Here is a 25,287-nt window from a genome sequence, read left to right as displayed (position 1 = left end):
ACTTTAAATGTTAAAAATGATTTCTGTATTATGTATTTGGAACTATGTACGCACTTTTGTATTTAAATGCTTTATGGGCCTTTTATTGGATTTAAGCATGTAATGGGCAAGGTTTGTTCTTAGAAGAAAGGAAGGATAATCTAATTTAAGCACTTTACTATCTGAAACGAATATGTATGCACTTTATATGTCTAATTATCTTTTTTATTGTGAATTTGGAATGATGTAAGAACTTATGTATTTAAATGTTTGTTGAACACTCTGCACTTTATTGGATGTAAGAATTAAATGAATTCTGGGCAATGCTTTGTTTTCTTTCATAAGATAGGAAGAAAAGTATTTGTATTAGGGGATGCACATTTTACTGGCTATGACCATTCTTTGCTACATTGAAAAAAGAAGAAATAGTGCAATAATTTACTTCAGTGCAACTCTTGTGGAGCTACATGTCTTACCGAAGAAATTCATAAAACCGAATCAGAAGAATGTACTGTAATCTCATAGCAGAACACTGTTTAGAAGTTCGCAGAGTCTAACTTTAGGCCCTGCGTCCTCTAACATCCATTTATACATTTGCTGCACGATTATAAATGCAAAATTATTAATTTACTTAGTAAAGTGACTGACATTGCAACCTCAAGTGGTGTAGTTTAATGCACCAATATGGAGGTAGTAAAGAGCTATGACCTATATAGAATTATCATATCTTTATATTTTAAATTGACATATGTTTCCTATGATAGAAATGAACCAAACGGTAAGATGGCGCCAGACGATGCAGAGGACGAAGACAACAAATTGAAACATGATGACATGTCAGGTAATTACCACATGCGATGTATCAATATTTGCTTCACGGGTCAGAACATGTTGCTACGTCTGCAGTGCTTTTCTTTCCGTGTTTTTTTATGCTTTGCTGAAGAGTAGACCGAGAATTATCCTTGAATAAATGAGCAGGAAAAAAACCACACCGTTCTACCAGTTTTCACCTCGAACTTTTCTTTTCCATAAATTGTATAACTGAATAGTTTTCTTCCTCTTTGAACAGCAACGTGTGCAGCCTGCTGCGACAGTTCTTTTGGTATTTTGGGGAGCATGTCCGTTGAATGCTGCTTTAATTGGCGGGCATTGGACTCTGGATAAAAGCTCTGTAGTTTGTTTTTGTTCCTAAGTGACAGTGCTTCTCATACACTTATTTTCCGCGAGCCTCAACAACTCACATATGTGCAGGCGTAAATCTTGACTCGCATGCCACATAGAATGTGTGTCCTGGGTCTTAAGTGGCTTTGTAGGAAGGAGCAGAGTTTCTTGCCTTAGCGCTTATATGCCTGAGTATCTGAAAAATTATTCTTTGATTTTCATCTCCGAAAACGGTAATATCAAATGCCATCGTGTTGCTCAATGATTAGTTTCCTTGTATTTATTGAGATCCAGTAAAGAATGAATATGAGTCATTTATACTCGTACACTTTTGTGAGTTTTACTTTAGAGAATTGAGTCTCACTACAGTATCCTAATTTCTCAGCAGTCTTTTAAACCTTCTGACTTTCAAGTCTAGAATCAGCATTGCAAAGGACTTCCACTCATGAAGGAATACACTGCTTCATTGCTTACCTAACACACTGCCCATTTAGGATAGCGGTCGATCAGTCCGCCAACCGCTATAGCGGTGTTCAGGCCACCACCTTGCAGCTCCCCGACCGACGCCACAAATGACCAGGAGACGGTACACATGCTCTGGAAGGTCCGATCTCTCTACCAACCGAGTGTGAAGACAGCAGGACCAACCGAAGTAGTGCTGTACCGTCCCCTGGCATACCGGTGCCCTGCGCTAAACACCGAACGTGAGTGTCCAGTCTGGATCCTCTCTGCGGAAGGACCAAACAGTCGTTGAGGGATGTCAGCATCACTGAGACCCACTTCGAGAGTGGCCCAGCTGCTTTGATTTTGTCCCTGAAAGTTGTTTGTCCCTGATCGCGAGGTGCATCTTTGCGCACCCAGCCCAGTCAACCTAACCACTCTGCACCTGAGCCCCCCGCAGGCATGGGTCCCGACGAACCTGCTGTGCCCCTGTGTTCCAAGACCCCTTGGTACCGCAGCCCCTGCTTGGGAGACCTCGGACTTGCTTGCAACTCCCCCTGTGCAGCCTCTTTTCAGGTGGGCCCCCCTTCTCCATAGTTCACCAGCCACCTGCCTCCCCAGCACTCTGCTCTCAGTAGAGCCCATATGGTTCCCGAAGAACTGCTGGTATTATTTTGAAACTTGGCCCACTACTACTCCGAACCCAGAAGGTGAACTGAAACCGACTGTGCCTACCTATATGCATCTTTGCCTTTTCCTCCCATAGTATTGCGTTGTTCATAAAAGCTCACAGGTTCGAAACGTTTACTTACCTGTGAATATTTTCATCAAAAACTGTACTTACCTTGAAATGAAGTTCTTGAGTTTGAAATATATTTAAAAAGAAGTGTTATTTTACTAAATTGGTCTCGGATGTATTCTTCGCGTGTGTGTCATTTATTGCCTCTGTGAGAACAACAAATGCTTAACCCTATCCACTGATAAGCCTAGCTGCTTGCTTACACTACACAAAAGAGAGCATTAGTATGAACTACTTTAGCATCTGTAAAGCAATTGGGGACCCACTGGACTCTGCACAGTGTACTTTGTTTCAGTACACTATATAGAGAACCAGCTTCTTACAGACCCAAACAAAAAAATGACCAAGCTTCACCTCATGATATTACAATCCAAGAACCATGAGGAGTGTCCTTTAGATCGATTGGTCAGGAATATTTCTCTATGCTTATTTTCTCATCCCCTTGAATTCAACAGTGTTGATCAAACTACGACATTCCAAAGCAAAAATAATTCTAATAGCCCTGTAATCGTGTCAGCAGTGGTGGTTCACAGATCTTCCCTATCAGGGGGACCACACAAGAAGCTTCCATGCAGACCAGATCTTGTATACAAGTTTGGAGACCAGCTCCTACATCTCAACCTTCCATAGAGGAACTTAGTGGCCTTGCTTCCAATTATTTCTATAAGGAACTTAAGAATTTCCCCAAGATTGTATTAACATCTTAAAAGAAGCGAAGAGGCCTTCCACAAGAACTTGATATGCTTTTGAGTGCAAGAGATGCTGCAACTGGGGTGTTCAAAATAACCATGACCCTATTACATACTAAGAGGAGGTGGTTATTTCATATCTTTTGCACCTTGCAACATCTGGCCTTTCTTTTTCCTCCATAAAAGTTAATCCCGCAGCAATGACTGCATATAGGAAATCTCCTTCACAAACATCCTGTTCTAAAATACATGTAGTGTAGGATTTCTAGGAATTCCTATTGGGAGTTTATGCCAATACTTTAGCTGCTTAGCGGTCTCTTTCAATAATAATTCATAGTTTAGAGCAGATATACGATCAATCTGCACTGAAATCCTAGCCCCCAAATACCTAGCTACAGGGCAAACGCCAATTATTGGTCTTTCGGGTTTGAAATTAATAAGCATATTTAATTTACATCCAGACAGAGCCAAACTTAATTGCTTCTTCCTCAATAAATGTTACCGCCCTAGCTGGATTGGTTGTAAAAAACGCAATATCATCCGCATAAGCAGTGACCTTAAGCTTGGTTACCCCTGAGTCTAATGGAATTATTTGTGAATTAGATTGTAGTGCACAAATGAATGGCTCAATGTAAAGAGCAAACAGCAAAGGAGAGAGGGGTCATCCCTGCCTAGTACCACATAGAATTCGGAATGGTGTTTAATATAACCCTAAGTATGATAATTTGACTTGAGGTTTGTTAAACAGAGCTTGTACCCACTGCCTAAATTGTCCTCTAAGTCCAAAAGTTGCAAGTGTAGCCCACAAGAAATCCCACCCACCGGCGTCCAAAAGGATCATGCCAGGGTCTACTGACAGCTTCTCGGCCATATTGAAAGCCCCCACTGCCATATTAACATGAGCAGAAGTATCCCTGCCCAGAATAAAACCATGTTGGTGGTCTGACACTAAACCGGGCATTATTGGAGACAGATGATTTGCCAACATTTTTGCAAAGATCTTGGCATCCGTGTTTATAAGCGAAATCGGCCGATAAGAACCACACTCGGTAGGGGGTTTGTCCTTTTTTAGGGAAAAGACTATCTGTGTCATATTCCATGATTCTGGTCTTCCCACTTGAGCCGATATGTTGTATGACCATACTAAATGGTAGGATCAAAATATTTTTTTAAACTTTAAATAATTCTGCAGGTATTGAATCCTCCCCAACAGCTTTCCCGAAAGGCAGCGCAGATATTGCCAAGCTTATTTCCTCTGTCGAGACGTTACTATCTAATAGGGCCACCTCTTCACTCACAGTCGGGAGATTACTGTCCTGAAGATACTGTTGCATATCTCCCTCATCAGGTATTCAAGTTTGTGTATACAGCTTCTGATAGTATATGGAAAGATGTTCTAGAACTGCTTGTGGATATTCCATTTGTTCCCTCTCTAGCATTTAGCTTTGTTTTAGCCCTTCATCTGCTACTTTAAAAGCTATCTTCCTATTTGCTCGCCATATTCATATTGCGATAGCCGATATTTATTATACCTAACTGCAATTCTCTCCCTGAAAGACTTCTTCATTGCTGTCTTTGCATCTATTAGAGAGAGAAGCAGCTGATCCTGATCCCTAGTATCCTGCATAACTGCCTCAGCATGTTGTTTTTCAATGTTCCCTAAGGCTTGAATAAGTTCCTGACCATCAGCTTTCCGCTCTTTGTTCTGCTGCCATATAAATTGTTGAGTGATACCTCTAACAAAAGTTTCATTGTATCCCAAACAGTAAGCAGGGACGCTGACTCCATATTCTCCCCCAAAGAAAACCTCAAGCTGTTTATTAATATTAGCCAAGTATCCTTTATCCGTGAATAAATATCTAGGAAAAGAAAAAGATCTGGCTGTTTTGCATCCGGCTGTGGCCTGAAAGGATAATATAATAGGATTATGGTCAGAAGTAATACTAGGGCATATTTCCATATCTGATGTCAATATTACATTATCCGACGCCCATGCCATGTCTATTCTAGAATAAAGCCTATGAGGGGCAAAGTAAAACGTATAGCCAGGGACAGCTGGATACAGCTGCCTCCATACATCTCTTATAGACTGCAGCCTACCCATTTCCAATATTGCAGCGCGCGTCCTCCGCATTCTTGGAGTAGCTCTCTGTCTTGTTGAGTTGATACTTTAGTCCATAACACAATTAAAATCACCCATGATCAACCATTCCCCCTCCCAATTTAACATTTCCATATTTAGTAAGTCAAAGACAGAAGGATCATCTATATTAGATCCATAGACTGAACAAAACACTTATTTCTTGCCTCTAATTTCTAACTGTGCTAGTGCCCATCTCCCCCTCTGATCAGCCAGTGTCATATGTATTATGCATGCAAACCTTTTATCCTTTAATATGAAAGAGACCACTAAGCAGCTACGGAACTGGCATAAACTCCCAATAGGAATTCTAGGGAGATGCAATTTAATTGAAATGAAAGTATTGCCTAATTTTATATATTTATTTCGATCTATTACTCTGTGGGTTCCCAATTTTTTCAAGAAACTTGAGGGCGTGCATAGTAGTTTCATTTGGGGCTACAATAAAAGCCCAACACGCGATAGACTTGCTTAAGCTCTCATACAACCAAGGAAGACTTGACTTCCCTGATTTTAAAATCTACTTTTGGGCAGTTTGCTCTGAGCGTTTCCGCAGTCTCTTAAGTCTTGATCAGAAAGACTCTCTCTATCGCTAGATTTTGGGAAGCGATAGTCATATCTTTTTATATCAAATCAATGACCCAAACTACTTTAAAAGAGTTAGGTTTAAGACCATTCGAGATAGCAGATACATATGGCGTGCAATGGCTGTTAGATGCATTCTATCGTTATATTATGATAAACTTCCTCAATGGGGCAACCCTATGCTCCCTGACGTGTTCCATGACAATGCTGGCAAGCACCGGGCTAAGTGCGGGATTTCGTGTCTTGGGGATTTATACGATAAGAATGGATTTGCAGCTTTGAGAGCTTACAGATCTATTTTAAACTACCTGGCCACTTCTTTTTCAAGTATCTCCAGATCAGGGATTATTTTGTGAAACGTCTGGTCTTGACTACAACAACTGACTCTGAGATCTGGGATTGTTTACATGGGGAAAAAAACTAAGTCTTTGATTAGTGAAATGTATAAATGTCTCAATGATTACAGACAGAGCGATAGTGAAAGGCTGGTGGCACGCTGGAGTCAAACTTTGGGTAGGTGGTCAAACCGATCGCTATCAAACATACTCTTGGAACTATAGAGGATTCAGTTCATACTGTCAGTTTGAGATTACAACAATTCTGCACCATATGTATGCTGTACTATGCGCCAGAAAAAATTGCTGAATGGTCTCAAGGTGGCTTGGATGGGGATCGGACAAAATGTCCTAAATGTGGTACATATGCAGCTAACATATTGCGTATGTTTGTAACTTGTCCAGAACTAGGTACTTTTTGGCAGAAGATCGGTCAAGTGTTTTATCAGAAATTTGGGATAGATTCTCCCCCTACAGCCATAGAAATAATGATGGCTATAATGAGGGGAATCAGGCACTTATTCGACTTTTCTCGATACTATTAGTCGCGACCCGACTTGCAGTTGCCCGGTTATGGATCTCTCCGAAACCATCAACCATAACGGATTGGTGGACTATCGTCAGGGAAACATATGAAATGGAAACAGCTTTGGCTAAAGCAAGGGGAGCTAGTTCCTTGGTAAAATTGGAGGCAATATGGGGTCAACTGCATTAGATATGTTAGGCTAAGATCAGTTCCGGAGATATTTATTAAAGGCTTGTTTGAACGATATTTTTTGTTTTTTTTTTTAAATGAGAAGCTATGTAGCCCTGAATCCATATGTACTATTCTTTTTCTCTTCTTTGTTAATATGTTAGTCGGTTCTCATGTTTTCCATGTTTTTCTTTTCCTGTTTTTCTTTTTGTCTAATCATAATGTATGATTTATGCCCTCTTGATGACAATAAAAAGATTAAAAAAAAAAAAAGTGTAGGATTTCTTAGAAGGGAAAAAAGTTTTTTTTCCTTTCATTTGAACACCTTATACCCCATGAGAATTAAACATAGTACTTTCAAAGCTCATTAGTCCTCCCTTTGAACAAAGACATAAAGCAAGTCTGGACCATTTAATTGTGGATGGCATCCTTCCTTGTAGCCGTCTGTGAGCGAAATTCAAACTTTATGGTGAAAAGAGACTTGTACGGTTTTTCATTAGAAAGGTTGGTAATGAGAATTCCTCCTTCTTTTCTTCCGAATAAAGTGTCAGATTTCCATGTAAATCAGACAATTGCTTAACCAACTCTCCCCCCCAAACTGTCTAATCCGGTCGAAAAAGAACTTCATTTATTGGATGTCAAGAGAGTTTTAAAATTTTATCTTGATAAGGCAGAAGAGATGAGCCAACTGACTACCTATTTGTCAACTTTGGTCCTCTTAGGACTGGCCTGTCTTATTCAAATCAATCCATTTCCAGGTGGAATTTCCTGTATCATTTTCTGTTACCAATTAGCAAATAAATCCCTCCCTGGTAACCCTAAAGCTCAGTCAACTAGGGAAAAAGCAGACCATGGCTCTACTAAAAATGTACCCATTTCCAAAATATGCAAAGCTGCTTCCCGCCAATCAGTACATACTGTTGTTTAAATTCAGATTTGATCGCTGATGCCCAAGTTGGTCACGGCTGTCTAAGGAATCTTTTTTGCATAATGTGGGAACTCTTCTCCTTCTTACTACTTCTCCGCTATCTTTCTTGTGGGATGAGCTAGCTGTTCTATTTTGTGCTTATGCCTATTGATGAGGATCCCCTAGATAAGAAGGAAACATTTTTTTTCTGTAATCCTAGTTCTCTTCCAGGAAAATCATCATCATTGTCATAAGCAACCCCCAACCTCCCTATGCAACATTTTAAACAGAGGTTTCTATTTTGTGCCCATGATCTTTATTTTCATAAAAATGAACTGACCTAACTTTCTCCTCTAGTGAATAATGGGATATTTGAGCAAGGTTGAGACTCCTAAAGGCACTGTGCTAGTATTAATACTCTAGCTGTGCGGTCTATGCGCTAGCATTTTCCTGCATTATTTTATTTTCCCTTTTTAAAACAGAGGTTTATGACTGATGTTTCTAGCCACTTTATTTTATATACAGTGACTATATTAGAGCGTTTGGAAATGTTTTAAAAATGAAACATAAATGAAAAACGTGGCCATTTTTAGCCATTTTTTGGCTGCAAAGCCTATTATTTTCTAACATTTATGTGCCTTTTTAGTCTTCAAAAAGGAACTTGTGCATATACAGACACATATTTTGCAAACTGCTCTGGGGTCTCGCTAGTGGAACCAACAATTCAGTGTTTATGACTGTGATGAGGATTTCTCTGGAAAAAGCACTAGGATTACAGGTAAGGAACGTTTCTTTATTACACAGTAAAGAAGACCACAAATACCGAATAAGAAACCCTGATAGTGCTTTTTTTGGAATTGTATGGAACCTCTGCGCAGTCTATTGTGGTTCCACACACTGTGGCACGTACTGGCTATGGAAAAAGTCTTGTACACCCTGACACCATCTCCTCAGCGTAGAAACTGGGTGGGACGTGTCCATTGAATTGAAATGAGCGGGAATAGAGAAATTTGAATATATAGTTACAGCTCTGGAAATCTGCAGATACTGAATTGTGATAACTTTGGTTTGATCAGAGGTCCTGATCTAACTGATGGTTTTTTTTTTGCATATTTACATAGCACGAACTCGACCCAAAGGTATTGGAGCGCTTTACATTAGCACCGTATTTACATTACACATTCAGGCACGGGGAGATTAAGTCATTTGCCCAGAATCACAGGATGTGGACGCAACCTCGAGGCTCGAACCCTGGTTTTCTGCACCACAGTCGGCAGTTTAAGCCGACGGACCACATCCTCTCCCCTATGTTGACTGTCATGAAACTGTATATGTTTATAATTCTGAATCTCAGGTCTGAGCCCGCATGTTGAGTAGAGCTCCTGATAGAAATTGGTTAACTGTTTGACTGAGTTGTAAGCCCTGGTCAAGCAACAACCACAATTCTAGTCAGGGTAAGACACAAGGAAACCCCAAATTAAACTGTGCTCCACCCCCTGGTAGATTGGCACAGTGCAGTCAGGCTTAACTTCGAGGCAATATGTAAAGTATTCGTGCAACACTTCAAACCGTAAGACAGTGAAAACACCACACATAAAGGATCCCATGCCAGGTTTGTCCTGCTTTGCTCTCCCAAATAAGAGAATACAGCACTCCCACACTGGGGCACACACACGCAAAGCAAGAAAACATCTGGAAAGGGGTTTCACTCTCATAAAATGAGGCACATCAAAATACATTTTTCAGTGTAAAGCGTGGGGTTTTATTTGTGCAATACTTTCTAACAGAAAGGCTTTCCCAGATTTCAAATAAAACAACATGTAACTGTACATAGATATATATTCATTAACAGTGCTCCGTTCGATAAACAACAAAACACACCGCAGCTCATCTGCTTTCACAAGCGTGATTTAATTTGAATGCAACAGCGTACTAAACGCATTTCGGAGCCATTGGCTCCTTGGTCACGAGTGAAGTATCCAGACGCAAGGAATCAAACGAAAGCACAAAAAGATATATACACAGAATACAACAGATGATTATGACCACTGGAGTTGTGAATGTGCACACAGACACACTCACACATGACGATGCCAATAAACAGAGAAAATACATCACCGGCTGCAATAACTTCATCTTAGCCCACTCCAGACTGGGGGATTCACAGCTGGGGTCAAGAGACTCAGCAGGCCAGGAACTGCCACACTAAATAAGATGCATCCCTCCCTTCAGGTCAAAACAAAATCCTGCATTCCAAGTCAAGAAACCCCAGTTTTATAATCTCAATACACTAGAAGTTTCCAACAAAGACCTCATCTGTGCCAAGGAAATTTACTGGACTTGGCCAGTCTCCCACAAGCATGGCAAAGGAGTTCTCACGTATTCTTCTGCGCTCCCACACATTCCAGCCCCTTATCTTAGTGAAGCTTGAGAAAGTAGAAAACATCTTCAAAAGTACAGAAAACAATCTTGAATGTGAATAACCTATATAATGTGAGTAACCTGGGGGCCTGCTTGTGTGTGCAAAGCTCAAGCTAGACAGCGTCAGAATTCAAGATGGCATGAGGGCATGTCAAAGCCAATAGTAAAAACGTCATAAAACTTCCCAATGTACAACATAATACACATTTGTGCACCATTGCCTATATATAGGATCACACACTTCATTTCCCAATGTGCAACATAATGCACATTTGGGCACCACTGCTTTATAACACTACAATCCGAGACAGAAAAGTACATTCTACACCTTTCTCTCTCTCTCATGCTTTCAAACACACATCCCACACACCCTGTTCTTGGCAAGAATGTAAAAAGCAAACACTCCCACTCTGAAGCTACAAGGAGACACGAAATGCAAGTGCAAAGTGGGTAAAACACATAAAATCAATTAAAACAATGGTAGTCATAGGTCATCACGTGGTCCCAATATATAGGAGTGCCTCTGGCACTACACAGGTTACAAAACCAGTGCTTAATGTATTAAATAAAACAAGAACAAAATAGCAAAAATCCAATTAGTTGGGCAGGAGACATTACATTTTTAAGATTTAGGTCAAAATAGTACCAATAAGCAAACAGCTGCAACTATGGATATCTGGTCGTGCCGGACTGGCACAAAGTCACAAGATCAGGCCAACCATGATGAAGCGTGGACCGGCTACAGGGAGCCAGTAAGACCCACTGAACAAAGTATCTTAAATCCTGGTTGCGGAACGTTGCGTGGATCCATGGTGAAGACGCAGCTTAGGCGATGCATTGGTTCCAAGATGGGGCGAGACTGTGGTGGAAGATCCTGTTGTGCTGTCATCAAGGAACCACGTTGACGGGGCTTGTGAGGCTAAGTCTGGTGTCAGAGAAGCTTCGTGCACCTGCTGATGTGTCGGTTCCAAGGAGCTGCGATGCGGAGTCCGGTTTCGTCTTTGGGGCTGCCGACAGTGAGCGATTCAAGGACCTCGGTCAGGTATGCATCAAGGTGATGCGTCGCTTCCGAGTACTGGAGAGGCGTTGCGGGTCTTTGCGACAGGTCCAATCTACGCAGCAGCAGTGATGCCCTGTTCTGCTCGGAGATGCACTGCCCAGCAGAGGAGATGCGTTTGTTTTGCTTGCAGGCACCTTAGGCCCACTTCCAAGGGTCCAGGACTGGGGTGGCACCACTTGGCAGGGTAGATAGACTCACAGATGGCAGGGTGCAAGTGCAAGGCTGTTGGAAGCCTGTTATGTCCCTGAGGCTTCAGATCAGGAGGCCATCCACCAAGTTCTTGCAGGTCCAGATGTTCTCTCCAGGCAAGAGTGTAACTGGGCATCACAGCAGGGCAGCAGACCCTTCAAAGCAGAAGTCCAGCAGAATGGCAGTCCTTCTTCGTGGCAGAGTATGCACTGGTCCTGAAGTGATGGTGTCTGAGGTCCTCCTTTTATACACAGTTATGTGTTTAAAGTGGGAAGAAGCTTCTAAAGGCATGCCTTCATTTGGCGACAGGAAATGGCCTATTCAGGAGTAAGTGAGGCTGTGCCCAGCACCTCCCTCTGTCCCTTCCTGCCAGTGATGGCCCATTCAGTGACCACTAAGCTCCCATTGTGTGTGGCTGTCTAGGAGGAATAACCAAGGTCCAACTACACCCTATCATGTGACCAGAGACCGGCTGCAGTCACCAAATGGCAAAGGCAAGAAACTGTCAATTTTCTAAATTGGCATTTTCAGAAATGTTATTTAAAATACGACTTAACAATACATTTGGATTTTAAATTAGGATTCCAGAGATACCGAACATGAACCTGGTATCTCTTCCCATTTGAAAATGACACATCTAAAATGTAACAAGGCAACTCCAATGTTATACTATGGGAGAGATAGGCCTTGTAGTGAAAAACGAATTTAAGAGTTTTTCACTACCAGGACATGCAAAACTGAAAAGTACATGTCAACGTTTTAAATACGCTGCACCCTGCCATTGGGACTGTTAGAGCCTACCTTATTGATGACACATATATTAAAAAGAAAGGGTGCGCCTGTTTTTTTGTGCCAGGTCGACATGGCAGGTTAAAACTGCACATACAGGCACTGCAATGGCAGACCTGAGACATGTTTAAAGGGCTGCTTAAGTGAGTGGCTCAACTACTGCTGCAGGTCTGCCAGTAGCATTTAATTTACAGGCCCTGGGCAAATGTAATGCACATTACTAGGGACTTATAAGTAAATTAAATATGACAGTTGAGTATCAGCTAATGCAATCATGCTTTAGAGAAAGAGCACAAGCACATTAGCACTGGTTAGCAGTGGTAAAAACGCCAGTAAAAATGAAGTCAGCAAAAACAGAATGTCTGAAGTCAAAAAGTTAGGGGGAATCTACGCCAAAGATGCCAGGTCTAGCCGTTCCCTTTCAGGCTTGTATTCTTGCATCCAGTCTCTTTGGACAGGATTTTCTGCAGGTTGGCACTATGGGCAAGAAGGTAGTGGTAGGTGCCGCAACCCACTGACCCATCGCCAATTCCATGAAGTTCTTGTCTCGTTATACCAGAGCACAGTGGAACGAGATGGAGGACATGCCCCAACACCTCACTCCAGAGCATAAGGAAATAGGAGGAGGGATAGTGGCTGAGGGAAAGCTTATCTCTAACGCCTCTCTCCGTTGTGCCCTTAATGCTGCTGATACTTTGGCTAGAGGGGTTAATACCTCCATAATATTTTGCTTCCACTTCTTGCTGCCAATCTCTGGTGTCAAGCTGAATATCCAGAAGCATATCATCTACCTGCCCTTTGATGGGGAACACATTTGGGCCACGAGTAGATGCGATTATAGCCAAAATTCAGGAGGACATGGCAAAATCCTGTGGTGCCATTCTGACATCTTCAGCCAGGGGGGCTTCTACCTTTAAGTAGCTACTTGCTTCTCAACCCCCATGAGAACACAACACCTGTTGTGAAGAGACTCAAGGAGTTTCTTCCCTGTTGGTAAGAGATTACCTGCGATAGGTGGGTTTTCTTCATCATAGAGCACATGCAGTGCCCTGAGCTCACCTCACTACCACCAAACATCCCACCCCACATACACCTTCTCAGCCTGGTACACTAGCACCTTCTTCAAGAGGAAGTGCAGGCACTCATCCTCTAGGGCTCCAAAGAGCTAGTACCACTGCAGCATCACGGCAAGGGGGTATATTCTCTATACTTTCTGATCCTCAAAAAAACTGTTCCCTAAGATCCATAGTGGACCCTAGTCCCCTCAACTAGCAAATCCTCTCAAAACACTTTCATATGACTTCTCTAATGGATTGACATTCAGCTGCGGCAGCAAGGCAACTTAACGCACTCGATCTGGAGAATGTCTACTTTCACAAACCCAACTATCCCGCTCACCGCTGCTACCTACACTTTGTGGTAAGTGTAAACGTTATCATTTCAAAGCATTGCCATTCAGAGTCACCACAGACCCATGTGTGTTCCAATCTCAGAAGGGGTAGCATTCACATGTTGTCCCATCTCGACAATTGGCTGATTAAGAGAGCGGGCAAGCTGCAGTGTCTGATGCACACTCAAACTACCGTCTCCCTCTTTCACAGGTTTGGGTTTATCATAAATGCAACTAAAACCCATCTCTAGACCCTTCAGATTCAGCCATTCCTAGGGGCCATCCTGAACTCCGACACGGGCAAAGCCTGCTCCAGCCAACCCAGAGTACAAGCTTTCCAACAGGTTCTGCCTCTCTTTCAGCCACATAGTCATCGAAGTCAAAACAGTGATGTGTCATGCCATACTACACATGTCATCTCCAGAAGTGCCTACTGGCACAATAGTCACAGGCAGAGGATCACTGGGAAGATCTGGTGTTGCTACAGGCCAGCACCTATCGGTCTATGCAGTGGTGGAACAGCAACAGCCTGTTGCAGTGACGGCCCTTTATGGACCCTATTCTTCAGGTGACCTTCACCACAGATCCTTGACTTTCAGGATAGGGAGTGAGTCTCTAGGACCGGACAAGTCAGGGTTTTTGGTCACTGCAACAGCGTGGCCTCCACATCAATCACTTAGAGCATCTAGCCATCCAGCTAGCTCTCAAAGACTTCCTTCAGGTCTTCTAGCATAAAGTGGTCCTCATAAAGGCTGACAATATCACTGCAATGTATTACCAACAGAAACGAAGTGGTACACACTCCGAACAGCTATCAGCACTAGAGCAGAGTATTTAGCATTGGGCAGTTCTCCACCGGACACACAGTCTGGTGGAGTAGCTTCTGAGATTGGGCAATGACTTTGCAGACCTGTTCAACCGAGTGCAGCAACAAGTCTATGAGTGGGTGCTCTGCCTGCAAATCCTCCTCAGGTACTTCCATCGTTAAAGGTGGAAGCCGAGGTTATCCTCTTCACAGCCACACAATTCTAAATGCCAAAACACGGCCTGTATTTTTCAACACCCTAAGTCCACGGGCAACACTTAATAGATGGGGGTCAGGGATCTTTGTATGCACTTTTCCTCCTCCCTCACTCTTTCTGTATGTTATCAGGAAGCTTTGGCAAACCTCCCTCACTCTCATTCTGGTGGCTCCCATATGTACCAGACAACTACTGCTTTTCAAAACACTTGGCCAGTCTCAAACCTACAGTTTAGAATATTGTCTGGTACCGGCTTCACCTGCTAGAGTACACCTTTCTACACCTTTACTTAGTCTCTGTTGCAGCTACATGCAAGCCAGGAAACACTCTTTTTTGTTTAGGATCCCTATCATCAAGGCTTTCATGCAGGGGCTCAAACCGGTCATCCCACCTAGAGGACTTCCTTCCCTGATCTGGAACCATAATGTTGTTCTCACCATTTGAATCACTTCAATCATTCCCCTTACAGTTTCTCGCTTGGAAGGCTGCCTTCCTTATCACAATTACATCATTAAGACGTGTTAGCAAGCTACAGGCCATCACCTTGGTAGAGCCTTTCTCTGAGGTCCATAATGACAAATGTCCTTAGAGCCAACCCTAAATTCATCCCAAAGGTCCTATCTCCTTCCACCTCAACCAAAATATCTAGCTTCCTGTACTTTCCCCTTAAAAAAACTCGGTAGCAGAAATTGCACTTCACACCCTTGATGTAAAATGCACATTTAGGTAGTACATTGACAGGACCAGGACATTCCGCAAAACAGAACAAATTTTTGTCGCTTTTGCTAAACCTTACAATGGTCACCCTCTGTTAAAGGAAGGTATAACCAGGTGGATTGACAAGTGTATCCAAACCTTCTACCTCAAAGCCAAGAGAACTTTGTCTGGCCTGCCCACACCACATTCTATCGATAAGAAAGGTGCCGCTATGACTTTTCCCTGGTAACATCCCGGTAGCTGACATTGGTCCACTCCACACTTATTTACTAAGCACTACTACTGTGTGGGTGTCCTATCTCGCCAATGAGCTAGAGTTGGTCAGACTATATTGAGGACTTTTTTTCTAGCATCTGTGCCATCCACTGACTGACCACTGCTTACAGGAGTACTGCTTTACAGTTTATCCTGAGCATGTATCTACTGCCACACATTATACGAACAGAAAATGTTACTCACACTGTAAACATCTGTTCGTAGCGTGTAGTGCTGTAGATTCAGCTGTTGCCACATGCCTCCTCGGAAGCCAGTGGTTGCTTCAGATTTATTTCTCTTTTGCTTATAACTTTGTTATGCGCTTTTTCTATTAAAATGACCTGTCTCAGGACACTGATGTATAAACTGCGACTGGTACAACCTATGCTAAACCTGTAACAGAATTGCTAATGTGTTCTTGTATAAAAATAAATAAAACACGTTGAAATTAAAAAAATGACCTACATACTGCTCCAAATGTATGCTCACCCACTGTGCAAAAAACTATTTAACAATGGAGCTGTTGCCCATGTGCATTATCTTGTGACTCAAGACTTCTTTGATCAAAAACACGATGCAAATTTTTAAGCTCATCACTAGATGGCAGGAGCATGCAGAGCATGTGAATCTATATCACTACACGCTATGAACAGATGCTTACAGAATAGATACAATTTTCCTTATGGTGCCTGTTCAGTGTAGTTACTTGTATTTGTTGCTGCTATTATTTTATTTACGTTCTTGGATTACAAATCGGGGTATGGTTGTTTAGTGCACAGGTGGTCCTTTTTAAACCAACTGATTTCTAAACTACAAATGTGTTTTGTTTTTATATAGGCAGTAGCATTGACGGATGCTATCAGTGAAGCGATCAAATACCATGTTACATGTTTAAAAAAAGTTTCTATTATCTATTTTAAATATCTCAGTATGGTAACTTTGTATTATTCTTAGTACTGTGTAAGAACATTTGGCGAGTAGCACCAGATTGCGGCCTGAAGCAGAGAGATGTTCTTTGATCTCAGACTGACGCTACCATTGTTTCCTTCCCCTTACTCCTTTGTTTCATTTGCATTAAGGCTCACATTTCCTTTGGGGATATTTACAGATATTTAGAAAGGTCTGAATTTATCGAAGCTTTTCTGATTTGCATGGTTTTTTTCCTAATCCGATGAACAATGCATGGAATCCAAAGAGTCTACTCCGAGTCAGTTGTCTGTTGCAACAATCCCATCAGTGACCTATCACTTGAATGCTTATAACTCACAATACACAAAGCAGTTAGTTGATATGTTCTCTTCCAAGTCAAGGGATGCACATATCACATACCCATGCTAAGCCACGTTTGGCAGAACAGTTTAGAATTTTTTTTAAAAATATTTAATTACATTTGTTTATTAATCAATGTTCTCATATAAAGAGATGTACTTGCATTTGGTTGCATTTATTTATTCCTGCCTATTACAAAATAAGACACTGCAATTACATTTTACAATGCGTGCATTTCACAGAAAATGAATGTCTATAGAGCTGACCTTTATCTGAGCTACTTCTTAAATGTCAGTGGGACTTTCTATGCTTGATCCTGTGAGAACGGCAGTGTGGCTCTTCTCGAGGCTGTCTCTGAATCTGCACTAATACCCGCCATTTATGAGTGAGCATCTAGTCATAGCTGATTATTCTGCCCCCTGGGATGCCTATGCTACACCATTCATCAGCTTGTGCAAAGCTGTGCTTGTAGTACTAGAGAGGACTAGACAATGGATTTCCGTGTTATCCACATTGTATTAGCTTTTCAACACCATATACCTGCACGCACACGAGGGTGGGCCAGTTATCAAGCAGAAACAGTTATTGAAAGGGGGGCATTATTTGATACGGCAGCCTCTAGTTACTTACTTGAAATGTTATCCATTGAGTACAATCGAGTGAGGACAATCTTGTGTTACAAATGAATCATTTGTGTTAAATCCTCAAGTCTAGGTGTCCATACACAGAAACAATAAGAAGTATCTGGGCAGGGTTACTTGGACAGGGCTGCAGCCGTGTATTGCACTTCTGAATTATTGATGTAATAATTTCATTCAAGGCTATGCCTGCTGCCTCATCCCTGATTGCTTTTGGGCATCACTCATTCAGTCTACTATTAGCGGTAATTAGAGTTTGTCAACTTGTTTGATAATGTTTAATGTTATTTGTCTATCGGTTAAAAAAAAATATATCGTTTTTACAAAAATGGATCCGTTGGTGGTCAAAACCAGATTTCTTTTCCAGATTAGATCCATCTAAAGTAAGCTGCATATTTTTTGATCTCAGTTGGTGGCCTCTGTGTTGCTGGATTCCACATAAAAGTGACATATTTCTTTCAAATATTAGATTCGTATTTTAAACTAGCTTTGATTGAATATTATCTTTAAACCTTGATTTACACTTTTCTCGAGCCATTCACTCATTTTTTTTCCCACAGCGACCTTTGACTGTCCGAAGTAGGTTTCTATAGTTAAGGCCAGAAATCCATCCTGATTTGGTTTGTGCTTCTAGATGCATATGGTGAAGCTGTGTATGAATACCTGACCTCTGTATCACAAACTGTTACGGGTTCTTGCATTAGGGCGTATGCCTCGGACATCTTTCTCCAGAACACATAGGGCCTAATTACGACTTTTGGTCATGCAGGGGCGGGTGGGCTGTACGCTACTGCCAGGCCGCTGCACCGTCAAGAGTCTCTGCCGCCTGCCAGATTACAACTTAAAAGTGGTCTGGCAAATGTGCGGTGTGGCGGTCCTGCGGTGGTGCCTCGTTCAAGGGCGGCAGTACCTATGAACAAGCATTGGTATAGCCAATAGGTCTCGCCTTTGGGACCTTTATAAGTGTTTATCCATGCAACTCTTGATGTTGTTGCACCAAGGATATTGTGCTGGATAACTAAACACTTATAAGGTCCCAAAGGCGAGACCTTTTGGCTATGCCAATGCTTGTTAAATAATATTGCAACACAAAATGAAATCGTTATGATAAAGATGATCTTTTCACAGTATTATAAATTAGACCTATCTCTTGGTCATCGGTTTAACTATAGGAACTAGGACTGAATCTGCCATCTGGTCACAGAACCTACTTAAGCCCATTTAGCAGTTCCTTCTTACCCTTAAATCACTCCGAGGTAATTTGTCCCATCAGCTACTATGGTACTTCTATTCTGGACACAATATGACCACATTATGCCTACAGTGCATGAGCAAAAGTACATGTTAGAGCCTAGGTCCATTTTGAGGTCACAAACCAGAGAACAGCGATAGTTCCAGAGTTTTGTTATCGTATGGATGCATTTATATAGCATTTCATAACCCATTTTGGGTAGTTCATTACTGGACGGATAACACGCTACATAGTGTTGGGAAGGGGGGGTTGGTAGAGTGTTGTACTGCGGTGATCCCATGTGGGAAGCATTTTGATGACGTTTGAGAGTGACCAGAGAGTTGCTTTCAGCTGGTCTTGGGACGCAGCGCCAATACTGCCATCAGTGTGTGCATGAGCAATTCACGGAGGAGAGAGGAAAAGACAAAAGGGGAAGGAGGCATGTAACGGTGGCAGGGATATACCTGGGTGGTCTGCCTTAGAGACAGTCCACTTTGGTGGCAGTCGAATAAAACATATGGGCAGCTACACAGCACCCACCTACCAGAGGGTCTGCGGGGTCTGTGTGGGTACACCAAACAAGGGGTGCAATCAGAGAATGCCCAGTAATTATACTGGCAACATGCGAAAGGCAGAGATGCTGTCAAATGAGTAAAATGATGCCAAAGGGTGAAAATGGAGTTGGTATTAGAAGCAATAGCCAACCATCTTTTTAAATGCAGGTTTACAGCCTATAGCTGTACATGTACACTTCATGAGCGAGAAGAGAAGTGAAGATCAATCAAGGTGGCAACCAGAGCTGAAACCACAAATCTTTAAAGGCCCAGATTTCATCTACTCCTGTAAGGTCTAGGAATACCAACCTTCTGAGCAGGGGTTGGTGCACCAGCTCCTGTCAAGCTCCTAGAGGTGGAAGGGCAGCAGTATGGTGAGTCCTAGTCTGGAAATGACTAAAAGCTAGGCGGTCTGGTTCCCTGCACATGCAAGGGCGAAAGGCAAAGCGCTTGGTATGTTGCCCTGACAGCATAAGAACGTATCCTGTAACCCTGTGTGATCCTTTGATCCTCATCCCTCCATACAAGCCCACTACTTCTTCAATAAGTCCCAGAAACCCTAGCTCCCTCCAGTTTATATAAGAAGGCATCCTCCTACCCTTTTAGAATTATGTCCTAGGCAACATCCACTTTCATTACGAGTAGGTAATGACATTTCCAAGTAAAATAGAGGCAATGTGTCAAAAGTTCCGTTATACTGGTCCCACGGTCTCGGATGGGGGGGCAGCAGCAGGACATAGATTGGTTGTTCTCATTTGTTCCATGTTTGCCCAGCTCTTATCTGATCTGCGAGCCTTACGAAATACAGCTTCCATACATGTCCCACAAGTTAATTTATAGTCAAATCTCCTCTTCCTCTTCCTCTGTCTCCACTAACCTACTCTCAACTCCTAATAACTCTGCTCTCACTTCTATAGCAAGAGGCATTTGACCCAGAAGGAATTGTAGCCAAACAGAAATCAATTCCTGTTCTAGACACCTCCAAATGCCTGCTCAGTCAGCAGACTGTGAGGATTGAATGTGCTAGACACTGGAGCTCCTTTCTTCCCTTAGGGACAGGGGCTTTGTGCTCATTTGTGGTATTTCTAAGACTTGTATAGTGCTTCAGGCCCCACTGAGGGGTGCTGAAGTGCATTATCGTTACCACTACACCGTGGTGGAGGTCGTGCATGATCCTACATTCAGATGTATCGCTGAGGTCACACAGGAACTGCAGACAGAGTGCAAAGACAGCAGAGCTATTACTCTGGTCTCATGCTCAGGTCACAGAGGTCTTTTTGCAGGGAGAGAGTATAAAGACAACAGAGCTATCGCTAAAACCACACAGGTCCTACAGGGAGAGCACAAAGACAGTGTGGCTGTTGATCAGATCACACAGGTCTTGCAGTTGAGGTGTAAAGACAGCAGAGCTATCGCTCAGGCAACATACACTTTGCATGTAGAGTTTAAGGACATAAGAGCTCTTGCTCAAGTCGCTCTGGTCTTGCAGTTAGAGTGCAAAAACAACAAAGTTCCTGTGTGTGTCACAAGGTCTTGCACGCAGGTCAGAGTTTAGAAATAGCAGAGCTATCCTTCATGGCATACACTCAGGTGACATGACAGCAGAGCTATTGCTTTGTCACACATGTACAGTGTAATGACAGCAGTGCTGTCGCTCTCGATACAGAATACTTGCAGGCAGGGAGTAAAGACTGCACAGTTATTATTTTAGACTGCGTGGCAAGGGCAGAGCTACTGCGGAATGAAAACGATTCTGATCTCTAAAAAGGGTCATCTTTTAGGTATAGCGGGTCTGCCTAGCGTCAAGAAGCCTTCTCAAATGGAAAAGTCGTACAAATAGAAAAGTCGTACTTTATGAAAACATTTGAGTAATATTACCTTGTTCTAAAAAATTAGAGCAAGCCAAGCTTTCTGGCGTTGAAGCTGCTTTGCAGTAGTGCTGTTTTTTTAAAATTAAAGGTTACAAAGTTATCTGAGGTCCGAGGATAATTTCTCCACGAGCTTGCGCATGCTAAAACACATTTAAATCTGATGGATCTTTTCGAGTCAACTAAATAAACGGTTGCAAATAAAATGTAAACACAAACCTCAAGCACAACAGCCAGGAAACATCTTTCAACAAATACGTACAGATTATCAGTAAAGATATCAAACATTCCTTAGTTGCCAGCAAAAAATTACTTGTAGTATTGTTATTTCTACAGCCGATAAAGGAAACCAAACTCCTGTCCATTTCAAAGGCATCATGCACCAGGCAACTGAAGGGTCTCCAAGGGCGCCAAAGTAAAACTGTGCCTGGCCTAACAGTGACATCTTGCACAGTAAACTCTCCCGCGTTTAAACATGTAAATATTGACTTAGTGTTGTTGTAGGTACCACGTAAAGAGATAACAGTGTATTCTCTGACTAAAATAGTCTTCAAATAAACTAGCCCCACCTAAATTCATGGAATACTGAGGAGTTTATTTATAGATTTATAAAAATCCCAATAGAGAAATAACTAGAAAAAAAGTTTAAAGCGCAACTGAACATTGAAAATATCCAAGCATGCGTAATGTACACCCGCTACATTTTAAAAACAGAAGGGATCATTATTTTACAGGGCTCGGTTACCGTCGAATTTGAACTAGTTGCCGATTCAATTTCATATAGAATGACTGAATAGACCTTAGTGCAGAGCTGGTCTGGGTTACTCATCAACAACACAGCACACAAGATACAGTATCTAAAACTGAGCGCGGCGTCGCTTTAAGGACACTGCGCTCGGTTTCTTTTTTATTTTGGAACTTTAACACTGAGCGCGGTGTCCTTAAAGCGGGCGCTGCGCTCAGTTTCAAAGTAAAAAGAAATAATCGATTCAACATGTGCACGCGTACAGAGTGGACAGCCTGACGCCATCTTTGTCCCTCCGTACGCGTGCACATGTTGAATTGATTACAAAAAGCCCTCGCATGGCGAGGGCAGCGCTGTGCGCTGCTTACGCCAGGCGAGACCTAAAAAGGCACCACAATGGAATTGCCAAACAAGGTTCATGCATGGCATGGACTGTAATGTCCATGCCGTGGAGAAACTGGGGTGCATGCATAAAGGGGGGCACATGTTGTGCTCCCATGTGTGCACATGGCATGAGGCACTAGACTTCCTCTCCACTCTCCGGTTTTCATGAAACCATCATGAATACCGTGGCAGAGAGGAAACTCATAATATGTTTGGCGGGAACATGGCAGTCCCGCCAAGCATATAGCGACCTCAGGACGGCCGCGGTCCGACCGCCCAACTCGTAATGGGGCGGTTTGACCGCTGGTGTGGAGGTGGGTGGACCGCCGCATCACCACTAGCCTGGAGGTCCTCGGACCTTGGCCCATAGTGTCTAGATTTGATATTCTGTATTTGAAAGAAATTGGATATCAGAGCTGTCCTTTCAGGTTGTGTCAACAGCTATTTGTGGATGAGTGCTATAGACCTTAATGTGAGATTCCGGATTTGTAGACCTGCCAAAGACCCCTGCCGTCCTTGAATATCTAAGCTGGTAAGGGTCTAAACTTTGAGAGTAAGTGGATGCTGTTCATATTTCATTTTAAGTTTTTCAATTATTTTCCAGGAAATTATAGTGAGGATTTTGAAGACGAACCAGATACCCATCCTTCTGTTCAGACAGAAAAAGAAAAACACCCCGAAGAACCAGCAGTGCAAACTGGAGAAGGGTCAAATATAGAAAAGCAGGTACACTACGTAAACATTCTGTTTGCCTACCTATGTTTTAGCAGCACGTGTTAAGGTTTTTTTTCTTAGTGTTTAAAGTACTTGTGTTGGTGTCCGGATGTTATGTTCATTCTTCAGACTTGAATCGCCTTATGGTCTTAGGTCGATTTAACATTAAGTGACTTTTCTAAGTTTCAACTTGGAGTTTTTTTTAATTAGTCTCTCTCTATCAAGGGAGTTTTATTAATAATCATAAACACTGAATTGTCCTGCTCATGTCTGGGATCCCAGAACTCTTTTAAAAGCGAAGAGAAAAAACTACAATAAAGCAAAATTATGAAACGCATATGAATAGGCATAATTTTCTTTGCTTTTTAGCACTTTTACAAATGAATTAGGAGCAAAATAACGCAAACCTCAATATAAATGTAAGAAACAAACATCACCTTTGCTGCTCAGAAACATTTTTTCCTCCCCTTTTTAAAAGTGACGGAAATAAAAATAAACTGTTGAAACAGGCATACAGTGTAGCATAGATAAAGCACTGCGCTGTCACTATAAGACAGCCATTTGATCACCACAATCTCAGCAGGCAGCACAGTGACAGTTAGTCCCCCCGTTATTTTCTTGAGCTTTGTGAAAAAGTTTCAAGGAAACAAGGCTCTGCTCTTTCATCTCTATCTAAAAGAGTTTTTAAACCTTTTTTATCTACCAGATAAAATTGGTTTTAAACTCCCCTTTTACACCCCCCCCCCCCCCCCCCTTTTTCATCAGTCAGTGGAGAGAACCCTTCTCTACAAGGCTTTTACTCCGTGGGATTTTAAGGAGTGAATACTTTTATAATTACACTGATTTCCCTCACTGGGCAGTTTTTCTAAAGAGATTAAAGTACTTTTTCTCCACAATGTATGATTTTGATGGAAAAATGTCACAGTAGCTGCTGGACTGCGGTCTGTGACCCTGTGCCTGCTTCTCTAAAGAGCATATGGGTCAGGAAAGCAAAGGATCCATGGAGGAAATATGCTCCTACCTAAGCCCCTCTGACTTTTCCTCTAATACCTTGGGCAAGGTCCTTTAGACCCGTCTTCACACAGTTCCTCGATAGCCCCCAGAGTCATGGGAATATCATTGACATTATAATGAGGTGCTCAAAATCATGGAGGAGCCTTTTAGGTCATGGAGGAGCCCTCTACATCATATAGAAACCCCTCAACTTCCGGGCGAGGTTTTCTATATAGATGCTTTCAGTCTTATGAAGGGGTCCTCAACTTCATGGCATCCTTGCCACACAATAGCCATCTACACCTTTTTGTAGAAGTCTTACCCAATTCTATGGATCACTTTGTTATGCATACTGTTGCCTTTAGGATTTCTGAGGACATGCATTGGGCAGACCACATGGTGACAGTGAAAAATTCCCATACGGTGACAGTTTTTATTTAGTCCTCTTTTTGCAGAATATTGTGCAAGGTTTTTATCATGAGTGACTATTCCCTCTCTCTGTCGCATGTATGCAGAGCGATGATATTATTTACCAGATGGGTCTGATGGACCTTCAGGGCTTACAAGTCCCAATGACTCGAATGATATTTGATGTATCCACATCAAGAAAACTTTAGCAGTGGAAAGCAAAATAATGTACATTTAATGTCACTAGACTATAGGATCTAACTGTATTTTCTTCGTGGACACCCCTCAATAAAGTGGACAAGCTGTCTCTTCAAAGGGATTTTTACCCTAGCCTTCTGAGGTTTTGGGGCTAATAATTAGTATGCCTCAAATATTGCATTTCATACAGTTGCGGACACATTCTTTAGGTATTAAATGGCCTTTAAGAAAAAAGTAATGCACTTTCTTCATGATTTGTTGAAGACTTGACTGGTTAACTTTTACTTGTAGTGTAGAAGGTCCACATTTGTAGTTCTTAAGACTATGGGATAGACTACAACTTGGCTATTACTAAAAATGGCGACAAGTTCCTTTTAACAACGTAGTGTAGTCCATCAAAAATGAATGTCCCTTGGTATTTTAAAATGCCTGCCCCCTTTCTCCGCCACTCTGTAAATGCACCTTCTGGCGTGCTGCGGGTTGGGGCATGAAGTCCCCTTAGCTGCTGAGTGTCCTTAGGGGCCAACAAGGCCTCCTGTTACCTCCAGTAAGCCCCCACATAGTGGGATTGCTGAGAGGTCACCAGAGCCATGCCCCCTTTCTCCACCACGCTGCAAATGTGCCTCTTGGCATACTGCTGGTGGGGGTGATGAGGTCCCCTTGCCTCATGAGGGCCTCAGGACTAAAGTGGACTTCATCCCCCAAACCAGCA

The 25,287-nt window shown here is 42.3% G+C and overlaps 1 protein-coding gene across 4 annotated transcripts in view; it reads left to right on the top strand.

Annotated features, from left to right (window-relative positions):
• Positions 1–25,287, top strand: part of CEP162 (centrosomal protein 162) — an 857,607-nt gene that overhangs the window by 195,881 nt on the left and 636,439 nt on the right. For all 4 annotated transcript variants that reach the window (XM_085611039.1, XM_085611040.1, XM_085611038.1 and 1 more), the window contains exons 6-7: positions 744–820; positions 22,867–22,988. In XM_085611039.1, coding sequence (XP_085467165.1) covers positions 744–820; positions 22,867–22,988 — 199 coding nt within the window. The remainder of the gene's footprint in view (positions 1–743; positions 821–22,866; positions 22,989–25,287) is intronic.

This window comes from Triturus cristatus, chromosome 6, assembly GCF_964204655.1.
Source record: "Triturus cristatus chromosome 6, aTriCri1.1, whole genome shotgun sequence".
In the NCBI taxonomy this organism is placed as follows: Eukaryota; Metazoa; Chordata; class Amphibia; order Caudata; family Salamandridae; genus Triturus; species Triturus cristatus.
Note: the sequence above shows the minus strand (reverse complement) of the source record. Positions and strands in the feature narration are given on the sequence as shown.